The sequence below is a fragment of the Sebastes umbrosus genome, chromosome 17 (assembly GCF_015220745.1).
Source record: "Sebastes umbrosus isolate fSebUmb1 chromosome 17, fSebUmb1.pri, whole genome shotgun sequence".
Taxonomy (NCBI): Eukaryota; Metazoa; Chordata; class Actinopteri; order Perciformes; family Sebastidae; genus Sebastes; species Sebastes umbrosus.
Genome location: NC_051285.1, coordinates 20,964,971 through 20,992,607, shown reverse-complemented (window position 1 = coordinate 20,992,607; position 27,637 = coordinate 20,964,971). Strand labels below are relative to the sequence as shown.

The window sequence follows — 27,637 nt, the reverse complement described above, 5'->3', positions numbered from 1 at the left end:
TACAATACATGGTTGGTACCAATGGATTCCTTCCCTAGTTTCATATACCAGTATCTTCACTCTAGCTTTAAAACTGAGCCCGCTACAACCTCTGAAAGATCAATTGCGTTAATGTGTTAAAGAAATGAATGGCGTGATAACAATTTTGCGTTAACGCGTTAACTTTGACATTCCTATAAAATACATTTAGTTACATCAACAGTCTTGAAGGCTTTGTTTGCCTTTTGTTAGTCAAAAGAAATACCTACGTTTAATAGAGGAACTCAGCTGATATTTACAGAATTTCATTTATTTTACTTCCCAATTGCCAAGCCCCAGTGACGGTGAACTGTGACAAAAACAGAACAGGGAACAGCAAGAAATATTAATGGAAAAAAAAGGAGAAAATCAGTGTCTGCGATGAGATTGAAATGGAGGCATTAAGATAGCGCAGGGGGGGGGGGGACTCAATCATGCATCTGAGGCAACCATAATTCCACATTCACGCGTCTCAATGACTTGACGGCACTTGAGAGACAATGCCTGTGACCCAGTTGCAGGATTCCAATTAGCAGGGTGTGTGCAACAGTTGAGATGAAAAGAGAACAGGGTCTTTACAGAGCCCCAGGGCTGTCTGATTACTGCCTGAAAACAAGAGTCTTTTGGCCGTGACAAAGAGTAGAGCGGCACAGAGGGAGTGCCAGGCCCCAGCTGTTCTCATTCTCTCCAGGCTGAGGATTCTGAAGAGCTCATCTCATCTCTGCTTGCCTGCCTGCCTTTTTACATTTCAACCATGTTGGAGAGTGTATAGCAGGCAAGCCACACTAAGACACTTTTTATATGTGTCTTATGAGTTGAGTAACTGTCAGTAGATTTTTTTTTCTTGCCCGTCCTGAATAGAAATAGGTGACCTCTGGATAAGCCAGCATCTGTCACATCAAGGCAACCTCATATGTAGAATGCCTGTTGTTTTACATGAGCATAGTTGTGGCCTGTCTACAAAATATGTTTAAAGAGGACCTATTATGCTTACTTTCAGGTGCATACTTGTTTTTTGGGTTTCTACTAGAACATGTTTACATGCTTTAATGTTCAAAAAACGCTTTACTTTTCTCATTCCGGCTGTGCTGCCGCACCTCTTTTCATCCTCTGTCTGAAATGCTCCGTTTGAGGTCCTGCCCTGCCCTCCTGAAAAGCCCAGTCTGCTCTAGTTGGTCAGCTGGCCCACTGCTGTGATTGATAAACCGATCCAAACTTTTCAGACTCCGCTGTAACTAGCTTTGTTTGAGGGCATACCAAACTAGCCGCTAGTCAGGTATTATGCAAAAGTGTTACTTGGTGACATCACCATGTTACGGAAGAAAAGGCAAGACTTCAAGCAAGGCATTTCAGGCAGTTCAGGAGCAGTGTTTCTGTAGGGGAGAGTAACTCCCTTTGGAGTGGACTTTGGGATTTGTAACTTTGCAGACATTTTGCATGTACAAAAAACGATATAACACACTAAAGGAAAGGGAAAAAGCACAAAAGCATAATAGGTCCTCTTTAATATCCAAATGAAGCAAAACTGATGAATTATACAATTTACCGTCTCAAATAAAAATAGAAGTATATATTTCCATACGTATACTAAGATGCATGTTAAATGCTTGATCAAGTATATTTTCCTAATATACTGTATGAGTAAACGTGTGTATTTCTTGTACCATATTAGAAGTAACCTACCTTTCTATTTAGCAATATTTTCAATATGGTTTAAATCTATTTTAGTGGACTACTACTAAGTATATTAACATATCAATATTTTTCAAGTTGTAAATGTGTATACGTTGTATTTTGAAATATACTGCTAAGTGTGCCTAGGTGCATTTTCCATAAGTGTGATAAAGCTTGTGTTTAGGTAAAGTTTACTTTAAGCACTCCTTTTTAAAATTGAATTCTTAATAAATAATAATAACTAAAATGAAATCATTCTACAACATAAACAGCAAGTATAATTTAATTTGGATTTAACTAAAGCTGCATGTTAGTGTGCCTATTAAATGTGTGCTAATTTTAAACACATTTTTTTATTTTGCTTAAAGGTGCAGTGTGTAGGATTTGGCGGCAGCTAGCTGTGAGGTTGCAACCAACTGAAACATCTCCCATGTCCGAAGCGTTTAGAAGAACTACGGTGGCCGACGCACAAACGTGATTGGCCGTCTCTAGAGCCAGTGTTTGGTTTGTCCGTTGTGGGCTACTGTAGAAACATGGCGGCTGGCTCCATGAAGAGGACCCGGTTCGTGTGTAGATATAAATGGCTCATTCTATGATAACCAAAACACGATTCTTATTTTCAGGTGATTATACACTAAAGAAAACATATTAATAATATATTCCATTTCTACCAATAGATCCCCTTTAATGCTACACACTGTTCCTTTAAGTGTATTTTCCACAAGTCTTATAATACCTGTACTTCTGTAAAGTTAGTTTAAGTACCACTTATTAAAGGTAGCCTACATTCTTCATTAGAATTCAGTGAAAGCCCATAAAACAAAAGTTCTTATGAAGTAGTGGTTAGAACTGGTAAATATATATACTTGATTTTCAACTAAAATGTACACATAAATTCACATGCATTAATAGCAATTTATTCATATGGTGAAGCAAAAGGGCATAAGTCATAAAAGCAGTCCATTTCCATTAAATTTAGTACCCAGAACATGCTGCCATATAGTTTGATCAAACAGTACATGACTCCCGGTCTAGGTGGGTTTAAGCTGAATCTCTAATGGGAGGTAAAACACTGCTGGCTTTGTTTGCATATAGTTTTATGATGCTAGTGCTTCTGAGTGAGATTTCCCTACAGTATGCATTTCAAGGCTTTCATGATTTATAATGTTTGATAGACTTAAATGATGAAGGGCGAACGGAATTTATGAAATGCAATTTCCATCTGTAGATCAAAAAAATTAAAATGAATGACGTATTGTATCTTTAATGCAGAGAGGCCAGTCTGCAGAGTTACAGCCAGGCAGTGAATCTCTCCAGGGGCAGCGAGGCAGCCTGTCAGCCAGCTGCACGAGAGGCTTAATCTCCAATCTGCGTTCGGAACGTGCCACAGGGGTCAAAGATTACAACACTGTGTGATCATCACCACATAATGCATACATTCTGATTCTGTCAGAGCTTAGTAAACATCGGTGACTAGCCGAACGCCGGGACGACGGAGAGGAGGGCTAATTCGCAAGCAGACAAAAGTGCTGCAGACAGAAGAGGAATCAGAACGAGACAGAGGACTTCAAGTTAAAAGCTCCAACTAAATGTTTTAATCTTGACTTCACTGAAAAATACAACAATAAACAGATCCACTAACAAAACTATTTTATCAAATGTCTGTTTTTCATCTTCAGGAGGAAATCAATAATGCTGTAGTTGAGTATATAATAACTAGGTTTCTATTTCTCCTAATACTGATACTCATGCACCAGACTGTCACTGATATTACTGCAATTTAAAGGGGACATATCATGCTCATTTTCAGGTTCATGTTTGTATTTTGGGTTTCTACTAGAACATGTTTACATGCTTTAATGTTCAAAAAACACATTATTTTTCTCATACTGTCTGTCTGAATATACCTGTATTCATACTATGTCTGAAACACTCCGTTTTAGCGCATTTCAACGGAATGGCAACAGAATTGCGTTGCTAGAAAACAGCTTGGGTCCATGTTTACATCCTGTCAGCTGATGTCATTCACATATACTGCAACTGGAATAAATTGGGGCACATTTAGTATGTTTACATTTAAAACTGCGAAATGGTCTAAATATTGTAGATTTGTGACATCACAAATGGACAGCTGTGTGTATTTCTCCATGGATTGAGTGTTTTGATACTTTCACAGTATTTATATATTACTTAAACCTGCTTTGTAATATAAAAGACATGGAAATCTCACTTTTTACAATATGGGAGAAACACAGCTCCACTAATATGAACAATAATATGCAAAAAGCTCCTTATACGTAGCTGTGCATTGTGGACCAGGTGAAGCGGCTCCCTGTGCCACGCAGCCACACCTCCCTCCTTCCCTCCCCCCAGTCCCGACATTAACATTCATGGAGCCACTGGAGTGTGGCGAGCCGCGTACATCGAGCCAGCGACGAGATGCAGAGGTGATGGGGTAGAGGGGGAGAAGGGAGGATGGAGGATGGAGGGCCCCCCTGAATAGGGCTGTTTGAAGAAGAGGAGGGGGGTGTAGTAGTGAAGGTTGCCCAGTATGGGATTGTGGGAAAGGTCAGCAACCAAGGTGCTGCGTCTTTGGCCATATATCACAATTATTACTGTGGGTCATTGACTGGTATGGAAATTAGAGGAGCGATGACAGGTCCACGTGGCATATGCTGGAAGAGTGGGCAAGGCCAGGACAGTAAGAAGTCACCGTCATTGATGAGGTGGATGTAGGTAGATGGGTATAGGTTACGAAGGAGGAAGTGGGTATACTGTAAACTGCCAGAAAAAGAGGTGGGTATACCTGCATATACCCTCCACTGCGTCTAAACATCAACATGCTCACCATTGTCATGGTGAGCATGTTAGCTCAAAGCACTGCTGTGCCTAAGAACAGGTAAACTCTTGTTTACAAGTACAGTGTGTAGGATTTGGCGGCATCTAGTGGTGTGGTTGCAGATTGCAACCAACTGAATACCCCTCCATTTACTCATCCTTTTCCAAGACTGCAGTAATGTGAGCCACCGAGTGCAAAACCGTGTAACGCCGTTCACCTCGCTCAGATGCCATCCTTACCATAATAACACTACTTAAGGAGCAACGGAAGTCAGACGGCGACTACGGTACCATGGTTTTGCCCTCTGTGTGGATCAAGTTTTCGCAGTTTCACAAGCATGTTGGAGAACTATGGTGGCCTTCAGGTAACCAGTGTTTGGTTTGTCTGTTGTGTGCTACTGTAGAAACATGGCGGACTCTGTGAAGAGGAGCCGCTCCCTATGTAGATATGAAGGGTTCATTCTAAGCTAACGAAAACACAACGATTCTTAGTTTCAGTTGATTATACAGTCATGAAAACTTTTTATATTATATTCCATTTCTGGTAATAGATCCCCAGAAATGTTATACACTGTTCCTTTAAGTAAGCATTCTTTGATTTTATATTCTCTGTTTGACATCTATTTGACTCATCTGTAAAAATAGAAGTACAGAAATTTTCACTTAGCCTATATATATAGATGTAGGCTATTTTTGCTCCCTAACTTTCACGATCACAATAATCATTTCCTGGTATATGAAGGCTAGCAGACATTTCTACTTGTAGTTTACTCAGCATGCATGTATAGTGGTACTTCTATGGATCATATTCATGTTCCCAAGACTTCAGCATCACCTCCTCTTATGAATGCAAGGATCTGCAGTTTACTGATGCTAGTTTGAATTTTAAAAAGCAAATAAATCTGTGTCGTCGACTTCAAAATACAAACAGTACATGCACTTTAACAGCGTGCTATTATAATGCAAAGTTTTATGTCAGGATGAAAATATTTATTGACTGATGGCTACACTGAAGAACACGCAGTCTGCTACACACATGCACGGCATGCTCATTAGAAGTTATACGGTACGCACAGAGGTGCTGACTAAAATAGTTTAGCTGAATGCAAACACCAAGTGAAGCAGCGGTGGTATACTGTTTGAGAGGGGCGCCACATTAAAATGCATGCATTACAGGCATATCAGCGGAGCGTGGAAAGCCAAGTCCCTATGGAAATGTTGGTTTACTGCTTCTCCTAGGGCCTGATGTGGAAGGGTTTATTCGTGACCAGTGTCCTCTGGCTCTGAAGGACAAAGGCAGCCAACCAGGGAAATCATCGCGCTTGACAACGTCGCGTACAGTAGTGTCATCTGACAGCGTTGGTTTGAAACATTTAAATCAGACTGATGAAGATGTTTGTAAGAACTCGAGAAGCTGTCCCACCTCCTGAAGGGTGGTGAAGACTGCTGGGAAGGGAGATGGCAGTATTGCTGAGCATGGTCATACTCTGCTGCAAAAACTGCTTCTTGTCTGTAATGTATCTGACCTATGGTGTGGCTTTGAACGCTTTGGCTGCAAGAAAGCCTCCATCTGAGGAGAATGTGCTCTTATACGTGTTTAGATTCAATGCATTTCCTTCACTTGTGTGCTTTAAAAGCTAAAAAAAACAACACTGAAGAAGATACCTGCAACGCTTCATCAAACACTGACTCAAAACTCGGCGTATTTATCCCGATGGTTCAGAGAAACAGGAGTACAAAGCAGAGGCAGAGACGCTATATAACTGACGAACCCTCCCTCCCTCCTCCCTTCCTCGCCTCCACCCTGGTCATCAACCCCATTACACACACACACATACATTTTGCAGCGCAGAGCCTTTTCACTCTTGAACATTACGCGCTTGATTGCAAATGAGGGAAGCAGCAGCAACCTTCTATGTGTCTTTGTCATGTCTTTGTCTCAGTGTTCCTTATAAACCACAATTACAACACAGCACAGCGATGTGGAGGAATTCAGCAGGGAGAATGTATAGCATTGCGTAAAATCAATTGGGGACCAAATACCTCTTCATGCCTCCATGTGGCATGATATTTCACATGATTATTTTGCATGTGGTTTTTTGGGATCCTTTTTGTTTGCTATGTAAAATACTTTGTGACGTCTTTTGTCAAAAGCGAGATCATGATGAGTTGGTAGGGGAGTTCTAGTGTCTCATCAATTTGAAATTAACATTTTTTATGCATGGGAAACAATAATAATACCTAGCTTTGCCAGGGTAGATCATAGAATAACTGATGTTGAATTTAAATGCATTTTATTGTCATTATACTCTCTAAAAATGGACAGCAAGTGAAACACTGATTCAAATCATAACGGGCATATCTGCCTCGGCTTTTGTGAGTGAATGACTTGTCAATATCTCCAACATGCTGAAATCTTCTCGGCACTTGGCCTCGCAGATTAAGCACTGCAGGAAAAAAGAAAGTAGGTGGGGAACACTCATGATTCTGTCCTCTTCAACTTTAATCAAAAGTACACTGACGTGCTGCAGCCCCCTCCCTCTCTTTCATAATAATGGGCCGCTAAAAATTCAGGAGGCAGGCTCCACATCAATCACTCGCCAGATTTGAGTCCAATGCAATAAATATGTAAATGAGGAGAAGCCAATGTCTCGTAGCTTTGAGATCAGCGCGGGGAGGAAGAAAAAAAAAAAGGGAAAAACTGTATTAATTGCCCATGGCCAGAGGAATCCTATTACTGTGGGCATTGATTATAAAATTGTATGTGTGAATGATTTTCATGCAGAAAGTGGACTGCCAAGCCTGGAGCAAAAAGTGGAGAAAGAGTCAAATTAGCGAATAGGGGCCACATTTTGCAAGTGACTCAAAGGAAACAAAAAGGGCAAATCTGAGTTCAAATAAGATTTAGATTAGAAAATGAAAAGGATTTCTATCTCAAATCACAATAACGTATTATCCAATCATAATAGTTGTCCAATTGTAATGTTTAACTGCATTTAACTTACATTCAAGATTTAGGCTATACTATTCTCAGGTTTTAGATCTTCCCTTTCTCACTGGTGTTTAAGCTCATAAGGCAACCTAGAGGAGAATGGGGCACAGGATGTCATTTTTTTATTCAATTCCATCGAAGTCAAGTCCATTATAGTGGCGCCCTAATGGACTCTCCTCTGTAAGATAGTTGACATTTTTCCACTCTACATCATGATGAAGAGTGGCAAAAAGATTATGACAAGTCGTCATAGAAAGAGCTTTTATGCATTATACGCTCATTTTTCTAAAAAACAATTGAACAAAATGACATTTAAAGGGGACGTATCATGAAAAACTCACTTTTTTTCTAAGTGATTGTGCACATACATTTGGGTATCTGGAGTGCCTACCAACCCACAAACTGAGTAAAATAAGACAACCTTGTCAGTTGTTGTGGGCTGCCTAGATCAGAAAACATGTGATTCAACAAGCCATTCAGATTTGGCTCCCCTTCCTATGTCACATGCAGGCTCATTAGAATATAATCGACCACAGCTTGAGAACAACCTTGGCAAAGGTGCACCACATTTTTCTTGCATGTAAACATGTTCTAGTAGAAACACAAAATACAAGTATGAACTTGGAAATGAACATGATATGTCCCCTTTAAAACCCGACAACAGACTGTAAACAGACTTTTTTGGGGGGGTAAATGATCCAACAAACTGAGCTTACTGTCATGTTTTGTGAAGAACAATAAAGAAACTAACTGCAGGCAACTAACCAAGTAGCTGTCAGCCAAGTCAAAGTGTCCATCTGGCCAAACGTGGTAGTGATTAGCACTCAGCTGGCTGAATTTAGTCTTTTCACTTCTGAATGATCAGTCATTTGTTTGACAACTGTTCTCGGCTTTGGGTGTATAATATGTACAAAATATGTACATACATTTGGACACAGTTAAATTAGTTTTGCAGTAAAACAATGCCATCACACCTCAGAGGACAGATTATTGTGCATGGTTTATCCAACAGTCACCACTGTCAGCTAGATTTAAATTGATTCACTGGCCTCCTGTTTGACATGCAAATCTCTCACTTAATCGCGGCATTTTGCTCAGATAAACAGGGATTAGTTTGATTAACAGCATAGCATTACCGCCAAACATTTAAACATGGTGGGCTTTAATTAACATAATATGACACCATTTAAAATATTAGATATATTTTTGCATTTTTACAAATATTTTATTTCAAATTCTTCTTTTTAAAATTGAATTCGAAATAGTACAGCTATACTTGTGATCTTTGGTATCCATCAACATTATTTAAATAACAGATTTGATGTCATTTCATGTTATATATTTAATCACCATATCCTACCACACTGTCATTTTCCTGTGACATTTAAGTTAATGATGTGGACAAGTAACCAAGAATGTTATGTTAGTTTAGGGTGACTATATTTCTTCTGAGATATGGGGAATAGAAATCTCAAGTTTGATTTCATTTTTAAGAACTGAAGAATGCTAAACAGACCAGTTTATGTTAAAATTCACATTTTACTGTCCTGACCAAGCACTCTTCTTTGAAATGCCTCCAAAAGTCCCTCTGTATAGCGCCGCCACCCCATATAAACGGCAGATGAGGTGGTTTGGCACTGGAAAACTTAAAAAAGGGATGTGGAAGAACGAGGTTGATAAGCAGGAGTAGTACCAAAAAAATGGCATCTATTAACAAAAAGTTCACTGAAACAAAGTGCAAAAATTAAACCCAGGAAATTCAACAAAACTACATTTAAATTGAACCAAAAGAACACCAAACAAAAGAAAGCTGCAGCCTCACAGCAAGCTGCCACCTCCAGTGATGGGCTTTTATCTCCTCAGCCTCACCTAACTGGAACCTACCACCTGACCAGGTAAGTGTAGGGGGAGCTAAACCGAGCAAGCATCCAAATTCACACAGAATAATGAACAGACTATTAATACAATATCTTTAAGTTACTGCTGACATCTAAATCTATCTAGGGCCACTCACACATACCAATGAGCACACCAACCATTATATAATGTAATTTACTGCAGAACGATCTTATCTATATTCTCCTGCATTTTAGCAGAGCCCAGCCCCTCCCCTCTAAGAGGACATAATGAGGCAAACCTGTTTGCACTTTCCTTGATTGAGCTGCTGCAAACAGCTAATCTACCCCTCCATCCCATGCAGGACAACAAAATCCTATGAAGCAATAAAACAAACAAAACAAGCCAGTGTGATCCACACACACTTGACACTGTAGCAAATAAACTGAAACACTGGACCGAAATCAACAATTAAGCAGACACAAAATATTAGTAATTTTGGAGAACAGGGCCCAGTGAAAAGGGAGAAAGCCAACCTTTTCACACCCTCTTTTGTCAGTTTCACTTGTTACTGTATTATCTATATTATCTAAAAAACTAATTTCCACTGATTCCCAAAGTTCCTACTACAGCTTCGATCTTTGACATGCTTTCAAAACTCCATGGGAATTGTAGTTGTTTAATCAAATTGCTTCTATATTTCAAAGTAAAATAGCAAGGAGCAGGTAGTAGATACAGCTTAGAAAGTAAACCGAATACAAATAACCATTGTTGAACAAACAATCCACTTTTGAGAAACGTCGATGTAACGCAGAAATGCAGTGTGAAAGGAAGCCATGTGGAACAGATACTAATTCAGGAGTGGGATGGGACTGTCTAGAGTAACAACCACCAGCTGATGAAGGAAATGGTGCCTGAAGCTTCCCCCCCATTAGCAGCTGGCCCCAGACTGGACTCTGCTCAGAATTTATCTCTCAACAACAAAATGATCTTATTTCCAGAGGAAATTAGATGAGTCTAATGACATTTATATATTTTTTTGTTGTCAACAAATCCCATGAAAAAAAACAATGAATCAATTCTTCTAGCAAATATTGACTGTGTATCCAAAGCCTGATATCTTTATTCCTCTGTGCCATAGAGCTCCATTGTTAAAACCCATCAATGAGCCACGCTCCACCACTCTTCTAGGAGATTTAACCTCTCTATCATTATTTAATTCAGTCCAAAGGGGCTTATTTGCATGGGAAACATACGTTTACATTAACAAGCAACTGTGAATTAAAAAAAAAAAAAATCTGGTACTCTCTCTAGGTTCCATGATGGAGAGGAGGTCGTGTTGCTCTGGCTCTATCTATTTGGTGTGGAGAGGAGGTCATGTTGCTCTGCCTCTATCTTTTAGGCATGGAGGGGAGGTCGTGTTGCTCTGGCTCTATCTATTTGGCATGGAGGGGAGGTTGTGTTGCTCTGGCTCTATCTATTTGGCGTGGAGAGAAGGTCGTGTTGCTCTGGCTCTATCTATTTGGCGAGGAGGGGGGGTTGTGTTGCTCTGGCTCTATTTATTTGGTGTGGAGAGGAGGTCATGTTGCTCTGGCTCTATCTATTTGGCATGGAGGGGAGGTTGTGTTGCTCTGGCTGTATCTATTTGGCATGGAGAGGAGGTTGTGTTGCTCTGGTTCTATCTATTTGGCGTGGAGAGGAGGTTGTGTTGCTCTGGCTCTATCTATTTGTACTCATACTCAGTAGCACACCTAATCCATGACTGAAAATAGACCCCAACAAATGCATTATTTACTCCAGTTTGAGTAATGTTTACTAAAAACTAGAGTACCCAAGTGTACTTGAGCTTTTTAAAGTCTTCAATATGACAAATGGGCTTGGGGCCGAGAGACACAGACAAATTAAGGAAGATGGAAAGTATGAGATAGATTGGTTTTGGTCTTTTCATGTGATTTGATGATAATAACAAAAATATAGAGTATCACCAGCTTTATCCTTTAATTTCACCTCTTATGTATGTGTTCATTAAGGGTGTGTTAAGGCTTACAGGGAAGAGTGCTTTGGCTTCAATGATAGGTATCAGCTTGCTCGTCCAACATCATACTTGCCCTCCTTCGATCAAGTTTAGATGTTGTGACCAACTGCTGATATCAAACCCAAAGTGAGTCTTTAAAACATCCCTATAAAAACCTATGGGAGGAATAACAGATTTTCCTGCCCCTCCCCCGAAACAGCTCCACTGATCTGCTCCTTCAGCCTCCTGCTTCACTGCTCAGCAGTTCGATATTCAGCGCTTGTCCCGTCCTCCTTTGTGCTGCTCTCACCTTTCCCTGACTCTAAAATATTCACTCTGTCATCAGCCTCTTCTTCACTACCAACAAGGATGCCTCAAAGTATGACTTAACAGTCCAGACAAGCTTATGTACAATTCACAAATAGATGAAGAAGCCTCTTTGCATAACGTAAACACACACATGCACACAGACACACACATCCACGTAGTATATTTTATGTATTGATAACTTTTCAGTGAAACAACTTGTCTCTGAGATGTCTCTTAGAATGACTTTGTTTTGGTTTGCTCTTAGTGTTTGAACATTATCGTGAACTATATTGGGATAAATCAAGAAGAAAACAGGCAAATAAACCAGGTACAAATAGTATTTAAACGTCACTGTGGTGTTGTGTGTTCTTCCCTCACAATACTCAGCAGACATGAGCCACTTTATAAACTCGACAGCTCACTAACCTTTGTAAAGTGATCTGAAAGAGAACGCTGACCGATTGCTCCTGGATTTGAAAGTTTATTGATTGCTGGCTAGATGTTTCGTCTGGATTTGCCAACACTGTCAGTAACACCACAATGAGCAACTCCAGCTATGTTGACGGTGCTGCAACTCTACTCTACATGAAATTTCATTTAAAAGTCCTAAATCTCCTTTTCAAGATTTTGCACTATCAGAATTCTGGATAAAGAGCCATCATTTAGCAATACTCAATGTTACAGCAATTACACATAGATAAAAAAAAATGGTAATTTTGTATGTCAGCTCATAGGACCTAATTTTAACCCAGAAATTGCATCAACAAAATGTTTTTGAAATGATGGAGAAATTCTCTATGAGAAAACTATGGCTGTCAATCGATTAAAATATTTAATCGTGATTAATCGCATGATTGTCCATTGTTAATCGCAAATTGCAAAATTTAACTTTTTTGTATCTGTTCAAAATGTACCTTAAAGAAGATTTGTCAAGTATTTAATACTCTTATCAACATGGGAGTGGGCAAATATGCTTGCTTTATGTAAATGTATGTATATATTTATTATTGGAAATCAATTAACAACACAAAACAATGACAAATATTGTCCAGAAACCCTCACAGGTACTGCATTTAGCATAAAAAAATATGCTCAAATCATAACATGGCAAACTGAGCTTTCAGTGTGCTGACTTGACTATGACTTGCCCCAAACTGCATATGATTATCATAATGTGGGCATGTCTGTGAAAGGGGAGACTCGTGGGTACCCATAGAACCTATTTTCATTCAAATGTCTTGAGGTCAGAGGTCAAGAGACCCCTTTGAAAATGGTCATGTCAGTTTTTTCCTCGACAAAATTCAGCTTAAGTTTGGAGCGTTATAGCCTCCTTCATGACTAGCAAGTATGACATGGTTTTCTAGTTTCATATGATGCCAGTACCTTAAAACTGAGCCTGCAACAATCTAAAAATCGCAAGTTGCATTAATGCGTTAAATAAATTAGTGGCGTTAAAACAAATTTGCGTTAACGCGTTATTATTCTGTTAACTTTGACAGTCACAATCACAGTCAACTGTATCTAACAACATCAGGCTGTCAGAATAATGATTTGTAGTCAAAGCTCCACCATGCAGTTGCAGAGTGTGTCTCTCAGACAGCGCCTTTCCCATTCAAAACCACAAATACTGGGCATGTTGTCAAAGTTGCTGTGTATAGAGAATGTATGTACTAGATGAAATTTACAACACTGTCTGTTTGTTTCCTTAATGGACCCCCTAACAATCATTTTGCTCTGTTTAAAATATCATGTCAAAAGATAACTTATCTTAAAATCCCTGTTCATCACAAATTAAAGAATCACTCCTTGGCTACTTGAAAGAACAAGTACTATATTTTCCCCCAAAAATAATTAACAAATAAAAAATGATCAATCTGTGTTTTATTATACAGTGAATGGTCGTAAACATCGGCCTCATAAACTTAATTGGAACAATCAAGTATGTCTCATAAAAACAACATTGCTTCTGCTGCTGGCAGTGTATGAGACCATTAATGGGAATAATTTGACATTTTGATCCATTAAGACAAAACCAGTCTGAGTCTCGGCTGTCCGGCTATAACTGAGCTGCAAAATGACTCAAATAATTAAAAGAGAAAGTGAAGAAACGCTACGTCTCACAACTAAAAGCTGCAGGATTTTGCTGTGCATTCAATTTGGCAACGGTTTATTAGTGTTTTCTGTTGTTTTTTGTTTTTTTAAATGAGGACATAGTACAAACTATAGCACAGTGAGTGACCACATTAATAGAAGGGCTACAAAAGTTTGGTTTGTTTGCAATAAACGGTCCGTCCATCGGTTTTATACAATGCTGATATTCAAACCCCTGAACACTGGAGCTTTAGGTAAACAGTTGACTGCTCTGTACAGTTGTCCATCATTTCTATATATAACATTGGACTAAAGTCAAATCATTTTTTGTTACATATAAAATTTATAAAGATATCCTTTTGAAGGCAAATATGTGTCGGCAATGAAATAAATTAAAAAAAGGAAATGCCTGACAAATAAAGACAAACAAAAACAATGTTCCCACGGTCCTGAGAGAGGTATTTGGTCAAATGTATTGAACATCACAATCATATTCTGTTATTAAATGATAAAATCTTGTATTACACGTGAACTCCATGGATGAAAGGTGATAAGAAAATGCTGTCATGCACTTTCACATTACCATTTTAAGGACAATATGTGGCAGAAAATGGTTTTGTAAACATTAAAAAAAACACTTTCTGCAGCATATAAATGTGTTGGTTTATTGCTTGATCAATGAGGCCCAGCATTGTGAATGTAGTAATGAGTCCAAAACAATCTATTGATTGACTAGTCAATAAACAATTATACTGACATACAAATATAGAGATTTATAAATAGAGCTTAACAGAAATGCAAGCAAATAAATAAATAAATACATACACAAATAGATAAATAAATAAATAAATAAATATACATTTAAATAAACAAACAAACAAAAAAGCATTGATTTTGCCTTCAAAATCAAAAAGTGTGCCTTGTGGTTGGGTGTGGGCTGGATTACCACACAGTGCCTTCACTCATTTCTGAGGATGGTTGTGACAGCTGGTTGGTGTATCCGTTGTCACTGAGGGACACAGTCGTGTAGGGCGTGCTGGGGCCACACATCTCACTGGAGATGCTGTGCATTGAGCCCGGCATGTTGGGCTCCGGACTGGGTGAGTCCGCGGGATGGTGAGATACTGTGTCAGAGAAACAGTGCACCTCTCCTGGACAGTGATGCCCTGGATGGTGGTGGTCTAGTGCTCCCAATGGGGTGCCAGCAGGGATGGAGGAGGGCACGAAACCCAGGTCTGCTGGAGTCTGGCCATGGGATGAGGGTGGGCCTTGGTAGTACTCATAGTTCCCTCCTGAGCTATAGTATTCACTGGGATAATCTGTGTTCAAAGAAATATAGATGGATTAGTGCACAGAATATATCAGAATTTAAAGAAAAAATATTAGATTTTTTTTTTTAAATGTTTTTCTTTTTGAGCTTTTAGTCAAATAACCAGACCCAAAACTCAATACAAGATAGACTGAAGACATTATAATGACTTGAGGAGCTCCTTCAGTTCATCAAAAGAGGATAAAGATCAATCCTACACTGTAAACAATTGCTGTTAATTTACAGCAGGATTTCAACAGTATTAACCTGTTATTGCTAAAAAACAGTGCTTTACTGTTAATACAAAAGAAAACCTGTTAAATTACGCTCATAGGCCGTTTTTTAACTGAACTATAATGCATTCTTAAAAAACAGCACTTTACTGCTGATCAACTGTCTAAAGTATCATAGGTAACAGTTTCATGCAGTCTTTTTTTTAATTCTGGGACCTGATCTGCTCATGTGAGGCTTGTACATTGTACATGATTGGAAAAACAGTGAATTAGCTTTATTGTTCTTCACTCACATTTTGTTATGGTTTGCATTTTGTGCTTGTAGCCAGCTATAGACATACATTTTGGGAAAAGTGTCAACAAGTCTTATATATTATAGCCTTTTTCCTAACAAGTGCCTTTAATTGTATTTAGTGTGACTACTCTGTAACCTGCTAAGTCTATTCATCTAGGCAAAAATACTGTTTATTAAAATGTATGTAAAAAATACAACCTAAATAGTGCATTAAAACAAATCAGTGAGATAATGTAAAAGAAAGGTGGAAAAACAGCTATATAATGTATCTTTAAACAGTAAATTACCTGTAAAATACTGTGAGATTAATAAAAAAAAACAGTTCAAACTGTATTTTTCATTCACAGTACAAAGCTGTAAATTTCAGCGACAGTATAATAATGTTAATTTTACAGTAACGTAAAGGCAACCCTGCTGCCAGTTCTTTACTGTTATTTTACTGGGATATTCTGAACAGTGTACATCCACAGCTCACCTCCATAATAAGAGAAGTGTCCCAGCTCCTCTGCTTCCAGCCTCTCTCCCAGCGCCCTCATCCTCCTCTGGCCGCGGAAGAACACGTGTCTCCGGCCGCCCAGAGAGCTCAGCTGCTTCATGCGTCTCTCTTTGGACCTCCGATTTTGGAACCAAACCTTTTTTTTTTTTTTACGACAAAACATTTGATTAGATGAGCAGCGTGAAAATGACGCAAACAGGAAAGCAGCAGAGCAGACATATACCACAAGAAAAAATATGTCATCCTAAACCTGCTTATGACGCAGCAGGGCCTTAAAGTAGCAACATTTCTGGGTTGCCAGGTCCGTGGAAATTGAATATTTCGATAACTTAAAGATCGAAATTATAAGAACGACTCCTTAAAATTTAATTTAAAATTACCTTGCACTTCTTGCCACCAAAATGAAAATGCTGTCCTGATAAAAAAATATGAATATGCTGTTTGGAAGTTGGAATAAGGATTTTTTTTTTTAAATGCGTAAAATGCGTAAAAGTTGGGCATGTCATAATCATGACTAATCAGCCCACTGAACACACAATTAATGCATTTTCGACTCGTCAATCCACCTGGAAATTTCATCAAGGGAGCTTTTTAAAATATGTCCATGGCCATGAGTGCTAAGTGAATCCTGCTTTTAAGGGTTTTAGGAGCGCACTGGGAGTAAAGATTATGGACAAAATTGGTTTGGAAACCCTATAGCCTATCTGAAAAAAAAAAAAAAAAAATCAGGAGAGCATTAAGGACAATTCCCCAAAGGGTGTGTGTCCAAAACTGCCCAAAAAGTCCCCAATCACAATTGCATTTTTGTGTCCATAAAAGCTTTTTTTAGGTATAGCATATAGCCCTTAATCTACACTGTTGAACACCGAGGACTGTCCAGATGTGGATGGCACTCAGGTGTCCGATAATGGATACACTAACTTGATTTTTATATTTGGTTCTTTTTTTACTTTCTCCTCCATTTACCTGGATGACTCTCATGGTGAGGCCGGTCTCCCTCGACAGCTGCTCCCGGATGTGTCTGGTGGGTTTCGGCGTGGCCGCGAAAGCCGCCTTCAGGACCTCCAGCTGTTTGGCTTTGATGGTGGTCCGAGGCCCGCGTCGCTTCCCGACGGCGGTCGTCTCCTCGTTCTCGTTGTTGTTGTCTTTATCGGATAAATGTCCTGTTTCAGAGTCCTTGCCGTCGTCCTGCGGGTCCTGAGAGTCTGGAGACAGACTCGGGTCACTGCACGTCGTGACTGTCATCATGAGAATAAGATATATGTGGTATTATATTATTATTATGTATCACTATAAATCAAATACACCAGCCAATTTAGAATGGAAAAATATATATTTTTGAAAGAAAATAAATAATAAATTAAAATATGCTGCTAACATAATAATAATAATACTAATAATACTAATAATGATAATAATACTAATAATAATAATGATGATAATAATAATAATAATAATAATAATAATAATAATAATAATAAAAATAATAATAATAATGATAATGATAATGATAATGATAATAATAATAATAATAATAATAATAATAATAATAATAACAATAATTATTATTATTTATGATTTATGGCATTATTGTTTTAAAACAATAAACAATAATAAGTGTGTGATTGGCTTGATTATCAGGCTGTAATCACCTGCAAGGAGGATGGTGTCTTTCCCATTGTTGTTTTGATAGTCCTCCTTACAGACGAACTTGAATTCGTCCAGGATGTACAGTTCCTCTCCGGTGGACAGCTGCTTGTTACACATCACACAGGTGAAACAGTTCAGGTGAAACACTTTGCTCTTGGCCCTGCGGACCAGATCACTGGGTAAAATCCCCTGGGCGCAACCGTCACACTTGGTCCCAAATGTCCTGTTGAAGAGGGACAGCAACAGTCAGTCAGTCAGACAGACAGGGGGAAGTTTCAGTAGAATAATGTCTGAGATGAGTGCCTGTCTAGACTTATGTTTAGATAAGTAAATGAATGATGGGTTTAAAACAGGATAATAGTCCACAAAGAAATAAGCTGTGTAATGTATTTCAATATTCAGAAATAATGTCTAATTGCTTATAAAGTAAAATATGAAAAAAATATCATAATACCTAATATACAGTAAGTAGGCCTATATTTGTAATATAATATCATTATGAGTGCAAGTCCATCATAGCAAACACAATGGGTTAGCCCTGTTTAGCTGCTATATTATAGTCTAATATGCCTACTGTGGAGGGGGAAAAAAATTATATCATACTGTTTCTTTTCTAAAATATATATTTTTTCACAATTTTCAGTTTCATATTTGATTCTCGAAAAAAAAATCACAACCAAAACACAAATCAAATAAATAAAAAACTGACAATTGCAACATCTGTAGGAAGTAGCAGCTCCCTCAGTGTAAACAAAGACCCCTGGCACAACATGGTCCAGTAGTTTTAATAATATCAGATTTAATATAGTATTTCTTTTTTTTTTTTTTTTACCTTTGACTATGAAATTACATGTATTTATTTTTATTGGCTCAAAAAGATTACATTTGACAACAGTTTTCTTTTCTAAATAAATTCTGAACCACAACCACTTTTTGGATGCTTACCTAAAGAAGTCGTTCTTACAATACAGTTTCCCTTCTCGTGAGAAACACTTCTCGGTCAAAGTGCATTTGCATTCGCAGCACTGGACACATTTGATGTGCCACGGTCTGTCCAAAACTTTGAGCAGGAACCTATCGAGGATAGGCTTCTCACAGCTGGAACACTGAAGCATCGTCTGGACTTCTTCTTCCCAGCAGCCCACTGTGTGTGTGGGACAAATATACTCTGCTTGTTGTCTTTCTCCAACGTGCTTGGGTAAGATCCAATGTATCCAAATGTATCCAAATGAATGGGAAGAATTACATCACCATCCGTGAGGTTAAATGCAGCTCTTCTTCTTGTGTTCCACAGGGCAACAATCCACATGTGGCCGACGGCTCCAAACGACAGGTGAACTGGTGAAAAAACAGCATTTCTGAAACAGAATTAGAGACTGGAGATCATCGCAGGGCCCGTCAAAGATCATCCGGAGTGTGAGGAGGATTTTTGGGTAAGCACAGAAAAACAATAGCCTGCCCACTGTGTAGGTGTATATCCTGAGAGGTGTCTAAAAAATCATGTTAAAATGCTGTCGATGCGTCTCAGTCTGGTCAATTGTGTCCCATTTTTCCTCTGATGAAGTCTCGGTGTGAGAGAGAGACGCCGTAATGAGCGCGCACCTCTTAAAGCGCAGCCTATTGCCTATTAACGGAGCTGTGACGTCAGCTCCAGGAGGAGCCAATCAGCAGCCTTTTCATTTCACTCCACCACATGTACCTAACTATTATGTAAAGAAAGTACAATACTATACGGTTATAAAATAAAACAAAATAAGTTAGAAAATGAAATGGATGAATGGATGAATGGATAAATGGATAGATAAATGGATAAATAAATAAATAAATAAAAAGATAAATAAATAAATAAATAAATATATAAATAAATACATAAATAAATAAATAAATAGATAAATAGATAAGTAAATCGAAAAATAAATACAATAAATAAATAAATAAATACAATAAAATTAATTTAAATAAGTCAAATTAGTGCCAATATGCAAAACTGAGTATAGGACTCACTGTAGTTTTAAACCTTTTAAATACAATAAATAAATAAAAAATAAAACCTGCCTTTTTATTTCACTCCACCACATGTACTTCACTATTATGTAAAGAAAGTACTTATAGATATTTATAGATAAATAAATAAATAAATAAATAAATAGATAAATAGATAAGTAAATAAATAAATAAATACAATAAATAAATAGATAAATACAATAAAATTAATTTGAATAAGTCAAATTAGTGCCAAGATGCAAAACTGAGTATAGGACTCAGTGTAGTTTTAAACCTTTTAAATACAATAAATAAATAAAAAATAAAACAATTTGTTTTTGAGTGTGACTGATAATACTGGCAGCCCGAGGAGCTGAACTGTAAAAAAAATAAATAATAAGAAATAATAAGAAATGCAAAAATATCTCCACCCTCCAACATCGTTTCTCATTATAATAATAACCATTTTCTATTTATTTTTTTCTCAGACATTTTCTCTCTCAAGGATAGCCTGCCGAGGGTCAATGATGATATCATATGAATAAATTATTCCCCGGGTTGTGTGGGAGTATAAGACTGCATCAGGAGCAGCAGATGACATATTATCAGTATATAGGCCTACTACCCCTGCAGTATAGGGAGAGAGAGAGGACAGATGAACACAAGCTTTTCACATGGATTAATGTTGTGCCCCAGCATTATACTTCATTTGGTTTGAAAGGACACGGATCACTAATGGTTCTAATCTGTGGCGATAGGCTGTCTCTGCTAGATGTTATCTCACCGTGTTGGTGCGCTGTGGAAGGAGATAGCGCATTTCTCCATACAGGCTCCCAGCTCTGCCAGTGCCTGATATCTCAGCTCCCAACACTATAAACATTAAACGTGAGAGAAAGAGTTGCAACATTTTTCTTGAAGCTAAAAAATGCGTCAGATTTTTTTTCCTCCCATTTTTTTGTTTTGTTTTTGGCAGGCCACATCAACAGCTCACACATGAAAAAAAAATATATAGGCCTACATCAGCAATTTCTTTCTCTCTCACTGTAATTAGTTGTTTTGTTTGGCAGCTCATTGCTAAGATAAAAAAGAGTGTTGGTGGTTGCATGTGTGCCCATGCCTCTGCCAGTTTCTGTCTATTTTTTTTTTATTATATTATTTTGCTTTGAATAGATCTAGCTCCAGCACTTAGTTAGAAACAATCAATCTATATATGGAAGTTTTTTTTATTATTCATTGAACCTCCTATGTCCTATTTTAACATTTGCTTAAATGTTCCTTTTGAATGTGACCATGAAAAATAATAATTTTCTTATCTTCCAAAATTGTTTGACATTACAAGGTTTTTATTCCACATCAGCAATGTATTTGTCAATTAGAGAAAGTTGCCAAACTGAGCCTACTGTATACAGCAAAAGACCTTTTGATGACTTAAATTCATACAGATTTTTCTTTTTATTAGATATACATTTCTGTGTAAACTCATAATAAAAAAATGGGCTCAAATATTATAAAAATATATTTTTTGAAAATGCACCAGTTTATGCCAACAGTGGGTGATTTGAGCATGCCCTTAAAGCATGGGAAATACCTCAATGCACTCTTGGATGCTAAAAGTAGGCTACAGAAATTACTATAGCATGAAGAGAAAAATCTGTGAAATAAAATCTGTGTGACCTTGCCTATTTTGGTGAATTATTAAAAATTAAAATGAACATTTTCTAATGTCAGTCAAACATGCTTTTATTCATTCAAACCCAACTGTGTTGAATGCATTGCTTTATGAAAACTATAAACTATGGTGGTGCACAAATCCCTGCCAGGATGATGTCACAATTTCTGCCCTGATGTTTGCAATGTGAGTAGTAATCTAGTGGCTGAGACTTGTATAAAGTTCAGACATCCTTTGATAAAGAATAATCAAGAATATCAACAGCTCTGTCAAGTAAAAGAAAAATGGGACCCAGGAATATCCTCTTGTTTCCTCACAGTTTGCTCACAGTCAGATTGATTATTATTATATATATTTTTTAAATGGCTGTTATCTTAAGAAATCTTGACTTGCCTCTAATTGGTGCCCTTTCTAATAAATGGATAAATGATGCTCTGAGCATAGACCTATAGACTACTAATACTAATCAGAATAAATGCTGAAGACTTCTACTATACATCTATTCTGTTCCGCCAACCTGATCTCAGTTGCCTAAATGTAACAGTGGGGTGACATGGGAAAGACCAGAGGGGAAAGTAATTATCTCTGTTGTATCCTAAGTGTGAGTTGTGTGGATAAGTGTCTCCTTCTGGGTTTGTGTTTCTCCATTAGAGGTGTTGATTAGAAGCCTAGCCCAGTGAGCTGGCCCCCTGCATCACTCCAACACACAAGAGGTCTCTGTGCAGCACTGGAATTCTGGCAGGGTGCACGCTGTTTGTTTTGGAATGGAAAAAAAGAGCATGTCATTAGTGTTTGTTAATTGCAGCTAATTGGCCCTAACGAGATGAACAGGCCACCCGCTGGGACCGTTCATACAAATAATTTGGAGAAAACAAAATTAATTACTAGATGCTAATTAAAGTCAATTAAAGCTGATTAGGTAGTGGTGGAATGGGAAAGTTAGAGATGGGAGGAAAATACCTGGCAACACACACTATGACATGACAAATCCATCTGGCACGGAGCTCCCTACTGTGAAACAGGATGGCCTTTACCCATTCAGTCCCTATATGTGCTGAACGCCTCCTTTGTTCAATCACAATCTCACCTATAAGGAAAGTGATAACATGGTAATAGGATGAGGATTGCACTTGGCAAAAGTTCAATCAAGAAGACTCAGACTCATTGTCAGCCTCATTTACTCGCTCCTTCTATTCTATCAGTTTAACATTAAAGGTGCAATTGAGTTTTACCTCCTTTAATGGTCTTCTGTACCGTTTGGTATAGCATAGTTTGAGTTGTGATATTTGGTTGGAAAAAAAGTGGTATTTAACTCAGCTTGATTGAGCATCTCTAGTGCTCGGTATAGATAAAAAAACAACCCCATGACAAAAAATATAAAAAATCAGGGGAGCACTACAAATTTGTTCTCAAATGGCTTTTTTCCCCAGGAAGTTACTGGCAGAAAAATCGGTCTCAGCATATGGCATGTTTAGACTTTTCATAGGTAATTATATTTTTAGTTTGGTTCTCTGAACAGAATTATGCAAGTTATTCTGATCTAGTTCTACAAAGATTGCACAGCATATTATGTAAGTTTTAAGATTCATCTTTAAAGGTGCAGTGTGTAAGATCTGGCGACATCTAGCGGCGAGGTTGCAGATTGCAACCAACTGAAACTTCTCTCATCTGCCAAGCGTGTAGAACTACGGTGGCCGACATGAAAATGTTAAAACGCGAATGGCCCTATCTAGAGCCAGTGTTTGGTTTGTCCGTTCTGGGCTACTGTAGAAACATGGCGGTGCAACATGGTGGACTCCGGGGAGAGGACAGGCTCTGTATGTAGATATAAATGGCTCATTCTAAGGTAACAAAAACACAATGATTCTTATTTGCAGTTGATTTAAAGAAAACATATTAATATGATATTCCATTTCTGCCAATAGATCCCCACTAAATCCACTTCTCAGCATTTTGTATTTACTTATTTACACTGTGGTTATATGCTATTTATTGCACGTCTTAGTGCAAATATTTGTACATATTTAATTTTTCTATTCTCATTTTATTTTTAACTTTTACTATTAATTACTCACTTATTATTACTAACTTATATTTCTTTACATATATTGTTTTTATATCGTAGCATTATTTACACATTGTAGCATTATGTACATAATCTACATGTTACATACTTTTTTATTACTATTTTCTTACATTTCCTTATGTTTATTCAGGAGCAACTGTAACATCCAAATCTCCCACACTATTCCTTAATAAATGTTTCTTGTTTATGTGATATGTAAAATATTTGTATTGTGAAATAAAAACGTGTTTTATTTCACTTTAATGAAGAAAACTCGTTTTTGAAAGTGTATTTTTGCTGTAAACAGACATCTCAGCCGTTTGGTATAGAGGCTCATAATTAAAGAATGTGTGGTCAGATGATAAAAAAAGTTGTTAGATCCAAAGAAACTGAGAAATGCAAAATAATTACATTTCCATTGTTATTTTCTTTCCGGGTGGGACTATTAAAGTGTTTATCCAATAATGACTTACCTACCTATATTGTGTAATACTGAGAACTGTTTCTAATATTCGTTTACTCTCATTGATATATTAAAAACACTCATACATTAGTTTTTAACCAGGTGTGCTAAACAAACTGGTGACAGCGTATGTGTGGTGGTGTCTGTAGCTGGCGTTAAGCACAGTTTAATATCCATTTCTGGCTAAAGAAAATACCATCTGCACCCTTTCTGCTCTGAGTCAACTGACCCCCTGCCTTCAGAGTTTTTTAGGGCTGAGAAGTGGAACAGCTTGGCGTGACATTTGCAGCGTTCAGCATACAACACAGAGGTACTGTGCTGGACTGAATTAGCATAATACAGGTAGCACAGAGACATGCAACTGCCATACAGTATGGGTTGAAGAGATATCAATATATAGAGGTAACAAAATGTGCACTCTGCCAGAAAGGCAGCTCCTCCACACAAAAACACACATTACTAAAGCAGGAAAACCCATCAATGCAGCGCTGACAGCCACACAGAGTGAAGGGTAATCCATATTGACCACCTCTACACTGACCTGCCAAATCATATCAGGGATTTGTCTCATTCACACACATACACACACACACACACACACACACACACACACACACACACACACACACACACACACACATCCTCATCAGTGTAACACCTATAAATAGATATTACTGATGGTTTTCGCTGGCATCATTAAAGCAGTAGTGGCACAGAGGGATCATTTTCACAAAGAGTGCTCCAGGGATGACGTACTTTTGTAGTCCGACCAGGAAGTTAGCATCGCTCTGGGTTCCCTCGACAAAAAGCCAATGGGATTTTTCCATTTAGTTTTGGATTATTGCAGAAAATAAGCTCTGTGGCAAATACACGTTTATGATCCTTAAACGTTTTGTTCAGCAAGATAATCTTCACAAATGAACACCACTTTTGAAGTGTAAATGCAATCACCAGAAGTTAAAAGCTCTTACGTTAGGCTATACACCACGGTCACACGAGTGCGAGAATACACAACGAGGGTGTAAGGCGGACGAATCAGTGTGACGACATTTAGTAGTATCATTTAGCCACTTGTGAGCAACCGCCTTTTTTAAGGCACAGAAAAGCTTCCAAATTCACAAGTGGAGTCATTATTGATGTATTTTATGTTGTAGAACAAAGCGTTAAAATCTCACAAGCAACTACAGACCTTATATCAGGCATCTAACTGAAAACCAATTCAAAAAACCCACTGACTTCCAGACGAGAGAACCGGAAGTGCTAAAATGCTAACTCATTTCCGTGTTTTAGGACTCATTCCTGTATATCCTCCCAGAGAGAGTAGTCCATACTGAGGTAATGTAAAAAAAAACACTCCAATCAAACAGCTATTGTGGAACTCAATTACAGTTATTTTCTGTTAGAATACACCATTAAAAATAATTCTCAATTGGTCAAAGCTGTGTTTGTGACTTGCATGCACAGGAGGAGCTAGTAAAATGATAGCAGCGCCGAGTGCAGCGACCGGTGGGGTTTCAAGCAGTATCACGTTGTGTGCACGAGTGGGTGTGAGGAAGAGTACAGGCGAGCAAAAATAGGGGGGGAAACCTACCCCACATGAGGGGACAGAGAGTGATCTGCCTGAGGGGGCCGTTCAGCGAGAGGGCCCTGGGGACCCGAGTGCCCACGGCCCCGCGGCGATGATGGTGATTGATGCAGGCACAATTCAGACACCCCAGACGCTGCAGCAAATTAAAAGGCTATTTTGTAAAGTTGTAAAGGAGCAGAATGGCAAAGGGGAGCGATGAGCCGCCCCCCTCTCCTATACCCCGTTCACCTCCTCTGCTCTGTCACACCATCAGCTTCTGTTTGGCTTCCTTGGTGTCATCAGTCCCTTAGGGAGGAGAGCTATTACAAGCCTTTCACGCTCACTCATACCGCACCGCTGATGCTGCTTGTGCACATATGGGAGTGAGTATGAGTGTGCTGGAGGGAGGGTAAATATGGATCCATACACAAGAGAGACTGTAGATGAAAGTCAACAAGCAAATATTGATGAAGCATCCAATGGGGATCTTGGTATGAATATTTTTTTTAAAACTTCTCATCCAGGAGTGAAAGCAGCAGCAGCGCTTCCTCCCTCCTCCTTATCTGTACATCATTTACAAATCATTTATCCTCAATTTGAATTTAATTGACCCAGCTGACCTGAGGATGCACCCGTACGTCGCCGGGTGTGTGTGGGGAGAGGAGATAGAGAGACAGGCCGTGTCAGGCTGGAGGCAGAGAGAGCAGCCTTCGGGGAGGACGGCTCACATGCCAGAGGTCAAACCGGTGTCAAGTGGGGAGTGAGGCCAGCTGAGCTGCCCTGGCCCACGCATTGTGCTCATCACCGCAGCTGCTGTCAGTTATCAGGATGTGTTTGCAAGAAGGAGGCACAGTGGGGCCGGGGGTGGGGAGCGTGCAGGCTGCGTTGATAGAAAGGAGCGTGCTTGTGTGGAAGTTTGGGGGCGGGGGGGGGGAGAGTGGAGGGGCAGCTAGGGGACGGGGGGATTGTTGGAGCTTTTGGGGGCATATGGTCCTATACTACCCCGAGGAAAAGAGCTCTTTTGCACGCAACACATGCCAAATCTCTCACAAGCAGGTCACCTGCCTCACATCTCAGAGGAAACATTTGAAATGGTTTTATTTTTTTTATTTTTTTTATCAATTCAAAATAAAAGTTCTAATTATACATGATAGTCAACAACTACTGTGCATTTCTGACAGTGAAAGTAATAATTTAGAATAAAAAATAATGACAAAAAGAAAACAAAATTGATTGAAATAATACTCAATAATCTCAAAACAACAGACATATATTTTGATCCCCTTTTTTCTATAATTCAGAATGAAAGTACACATCAATGTACATGACAGTCAACAGCCACTGTGCATGAGTTTAATATTTGGTTTATAATAATAATGCCTAATAATAATAATAATAATAATAATAATAACAACACACAGTACCATTAATCTGCAACGTTTCCTTATACATTGGTATGTATGATATCTTATGAAAAGTTATTTCTCATTTATCGTGGGTTTTCCTACGAATGTCCAGCGACAAAACGTCAATTTCCGCTCTTTCTATGCATGCAGTCTTTTCAAAAATAAACCTCTGTCTTCACAGGAAACAACTTGGTTAGGTTTCGGCAACGTATCCTCATACAACGGTTCGTATGATATCTTACGAAAAGTTATTTCTCATTTTTTGTGTGTTTTCCTATACGAATGTCCAGAACACTTGTCAATTTCCGCTTGTTACATGCATACAGTCTTTTCAAAATAAACTTCAATTTTCACAACTTGGTTAGGTTTAGGCAACAAAAAAGAGTTATGTTTAATAAAATATCCTGGTTTGGGTTAAAATAACTCAGGAAATGGCGTTACTTAAGCACAGAACTTACATCATCAATAAATCAATGTTGATTTATTGCTGGTTTCACACGGGGTACGAACACCGGCAAAAGTCTGGTGTTTTTGGACCCACCTATCAACCCGACCTACTCCTTACATGCCGTTTGTCGCTCTTTATACTTCCTGGTTCACGATTACGTAGATTATTGATTTTGTGGGATATATACAAATTACTTTGCATTACTTTTCGTAGGTATAGCTATGGACGGTGTATGACAACGGCCTGCCCACTGTTTGCTATCTGGTAATTATCATCTCCTA

General features: G+C 38.4%; 1 protein-coding gene across 2 annotated transcripts; it reads right to left on the bottom strand.

Annotated features, from left to right (window-relative positions):
- Window positions 1-13,529: 13,529 nt before the first annotated feature.
- On the bottom strand, window positions 13,530-19,336 carry LOC119475231 (LIM/homeobox protein Lhx1-like). Of its 2 annotated transcripts, none has more exons than XM_037747721.1 (5): window positions 18,701-19,336; window positions 17,758-17,978; window positions 17,072-17,343; window positions 16,085-16,241; window positions 13,530-15,091 (listed from the first exon to the last, which is right to left on the bottom strand). In XM_037747721.1, exons 1-5 carry the CDS (start codon window positions 18,868-18,870, stop codon window positions 14,715-14,717), a joined length of 1,197 nt encoding a protein of 398 aa, XP_037603649.1. In that variant the 5' UTR covers window positions 18,871-19,336; the 3' UTR covers window positions 13,530-14,714. The 2 variants fall into 2 exon arrangements, with proteins under 2 accessions (XP_037603649.1, XP_037603650.1); XM_037747722.1 differs by having other exon boundaries at window positions 17,072-17,310.
- Window positions 19,337-27,637: the final 8,301 nt, after the last annotated feature.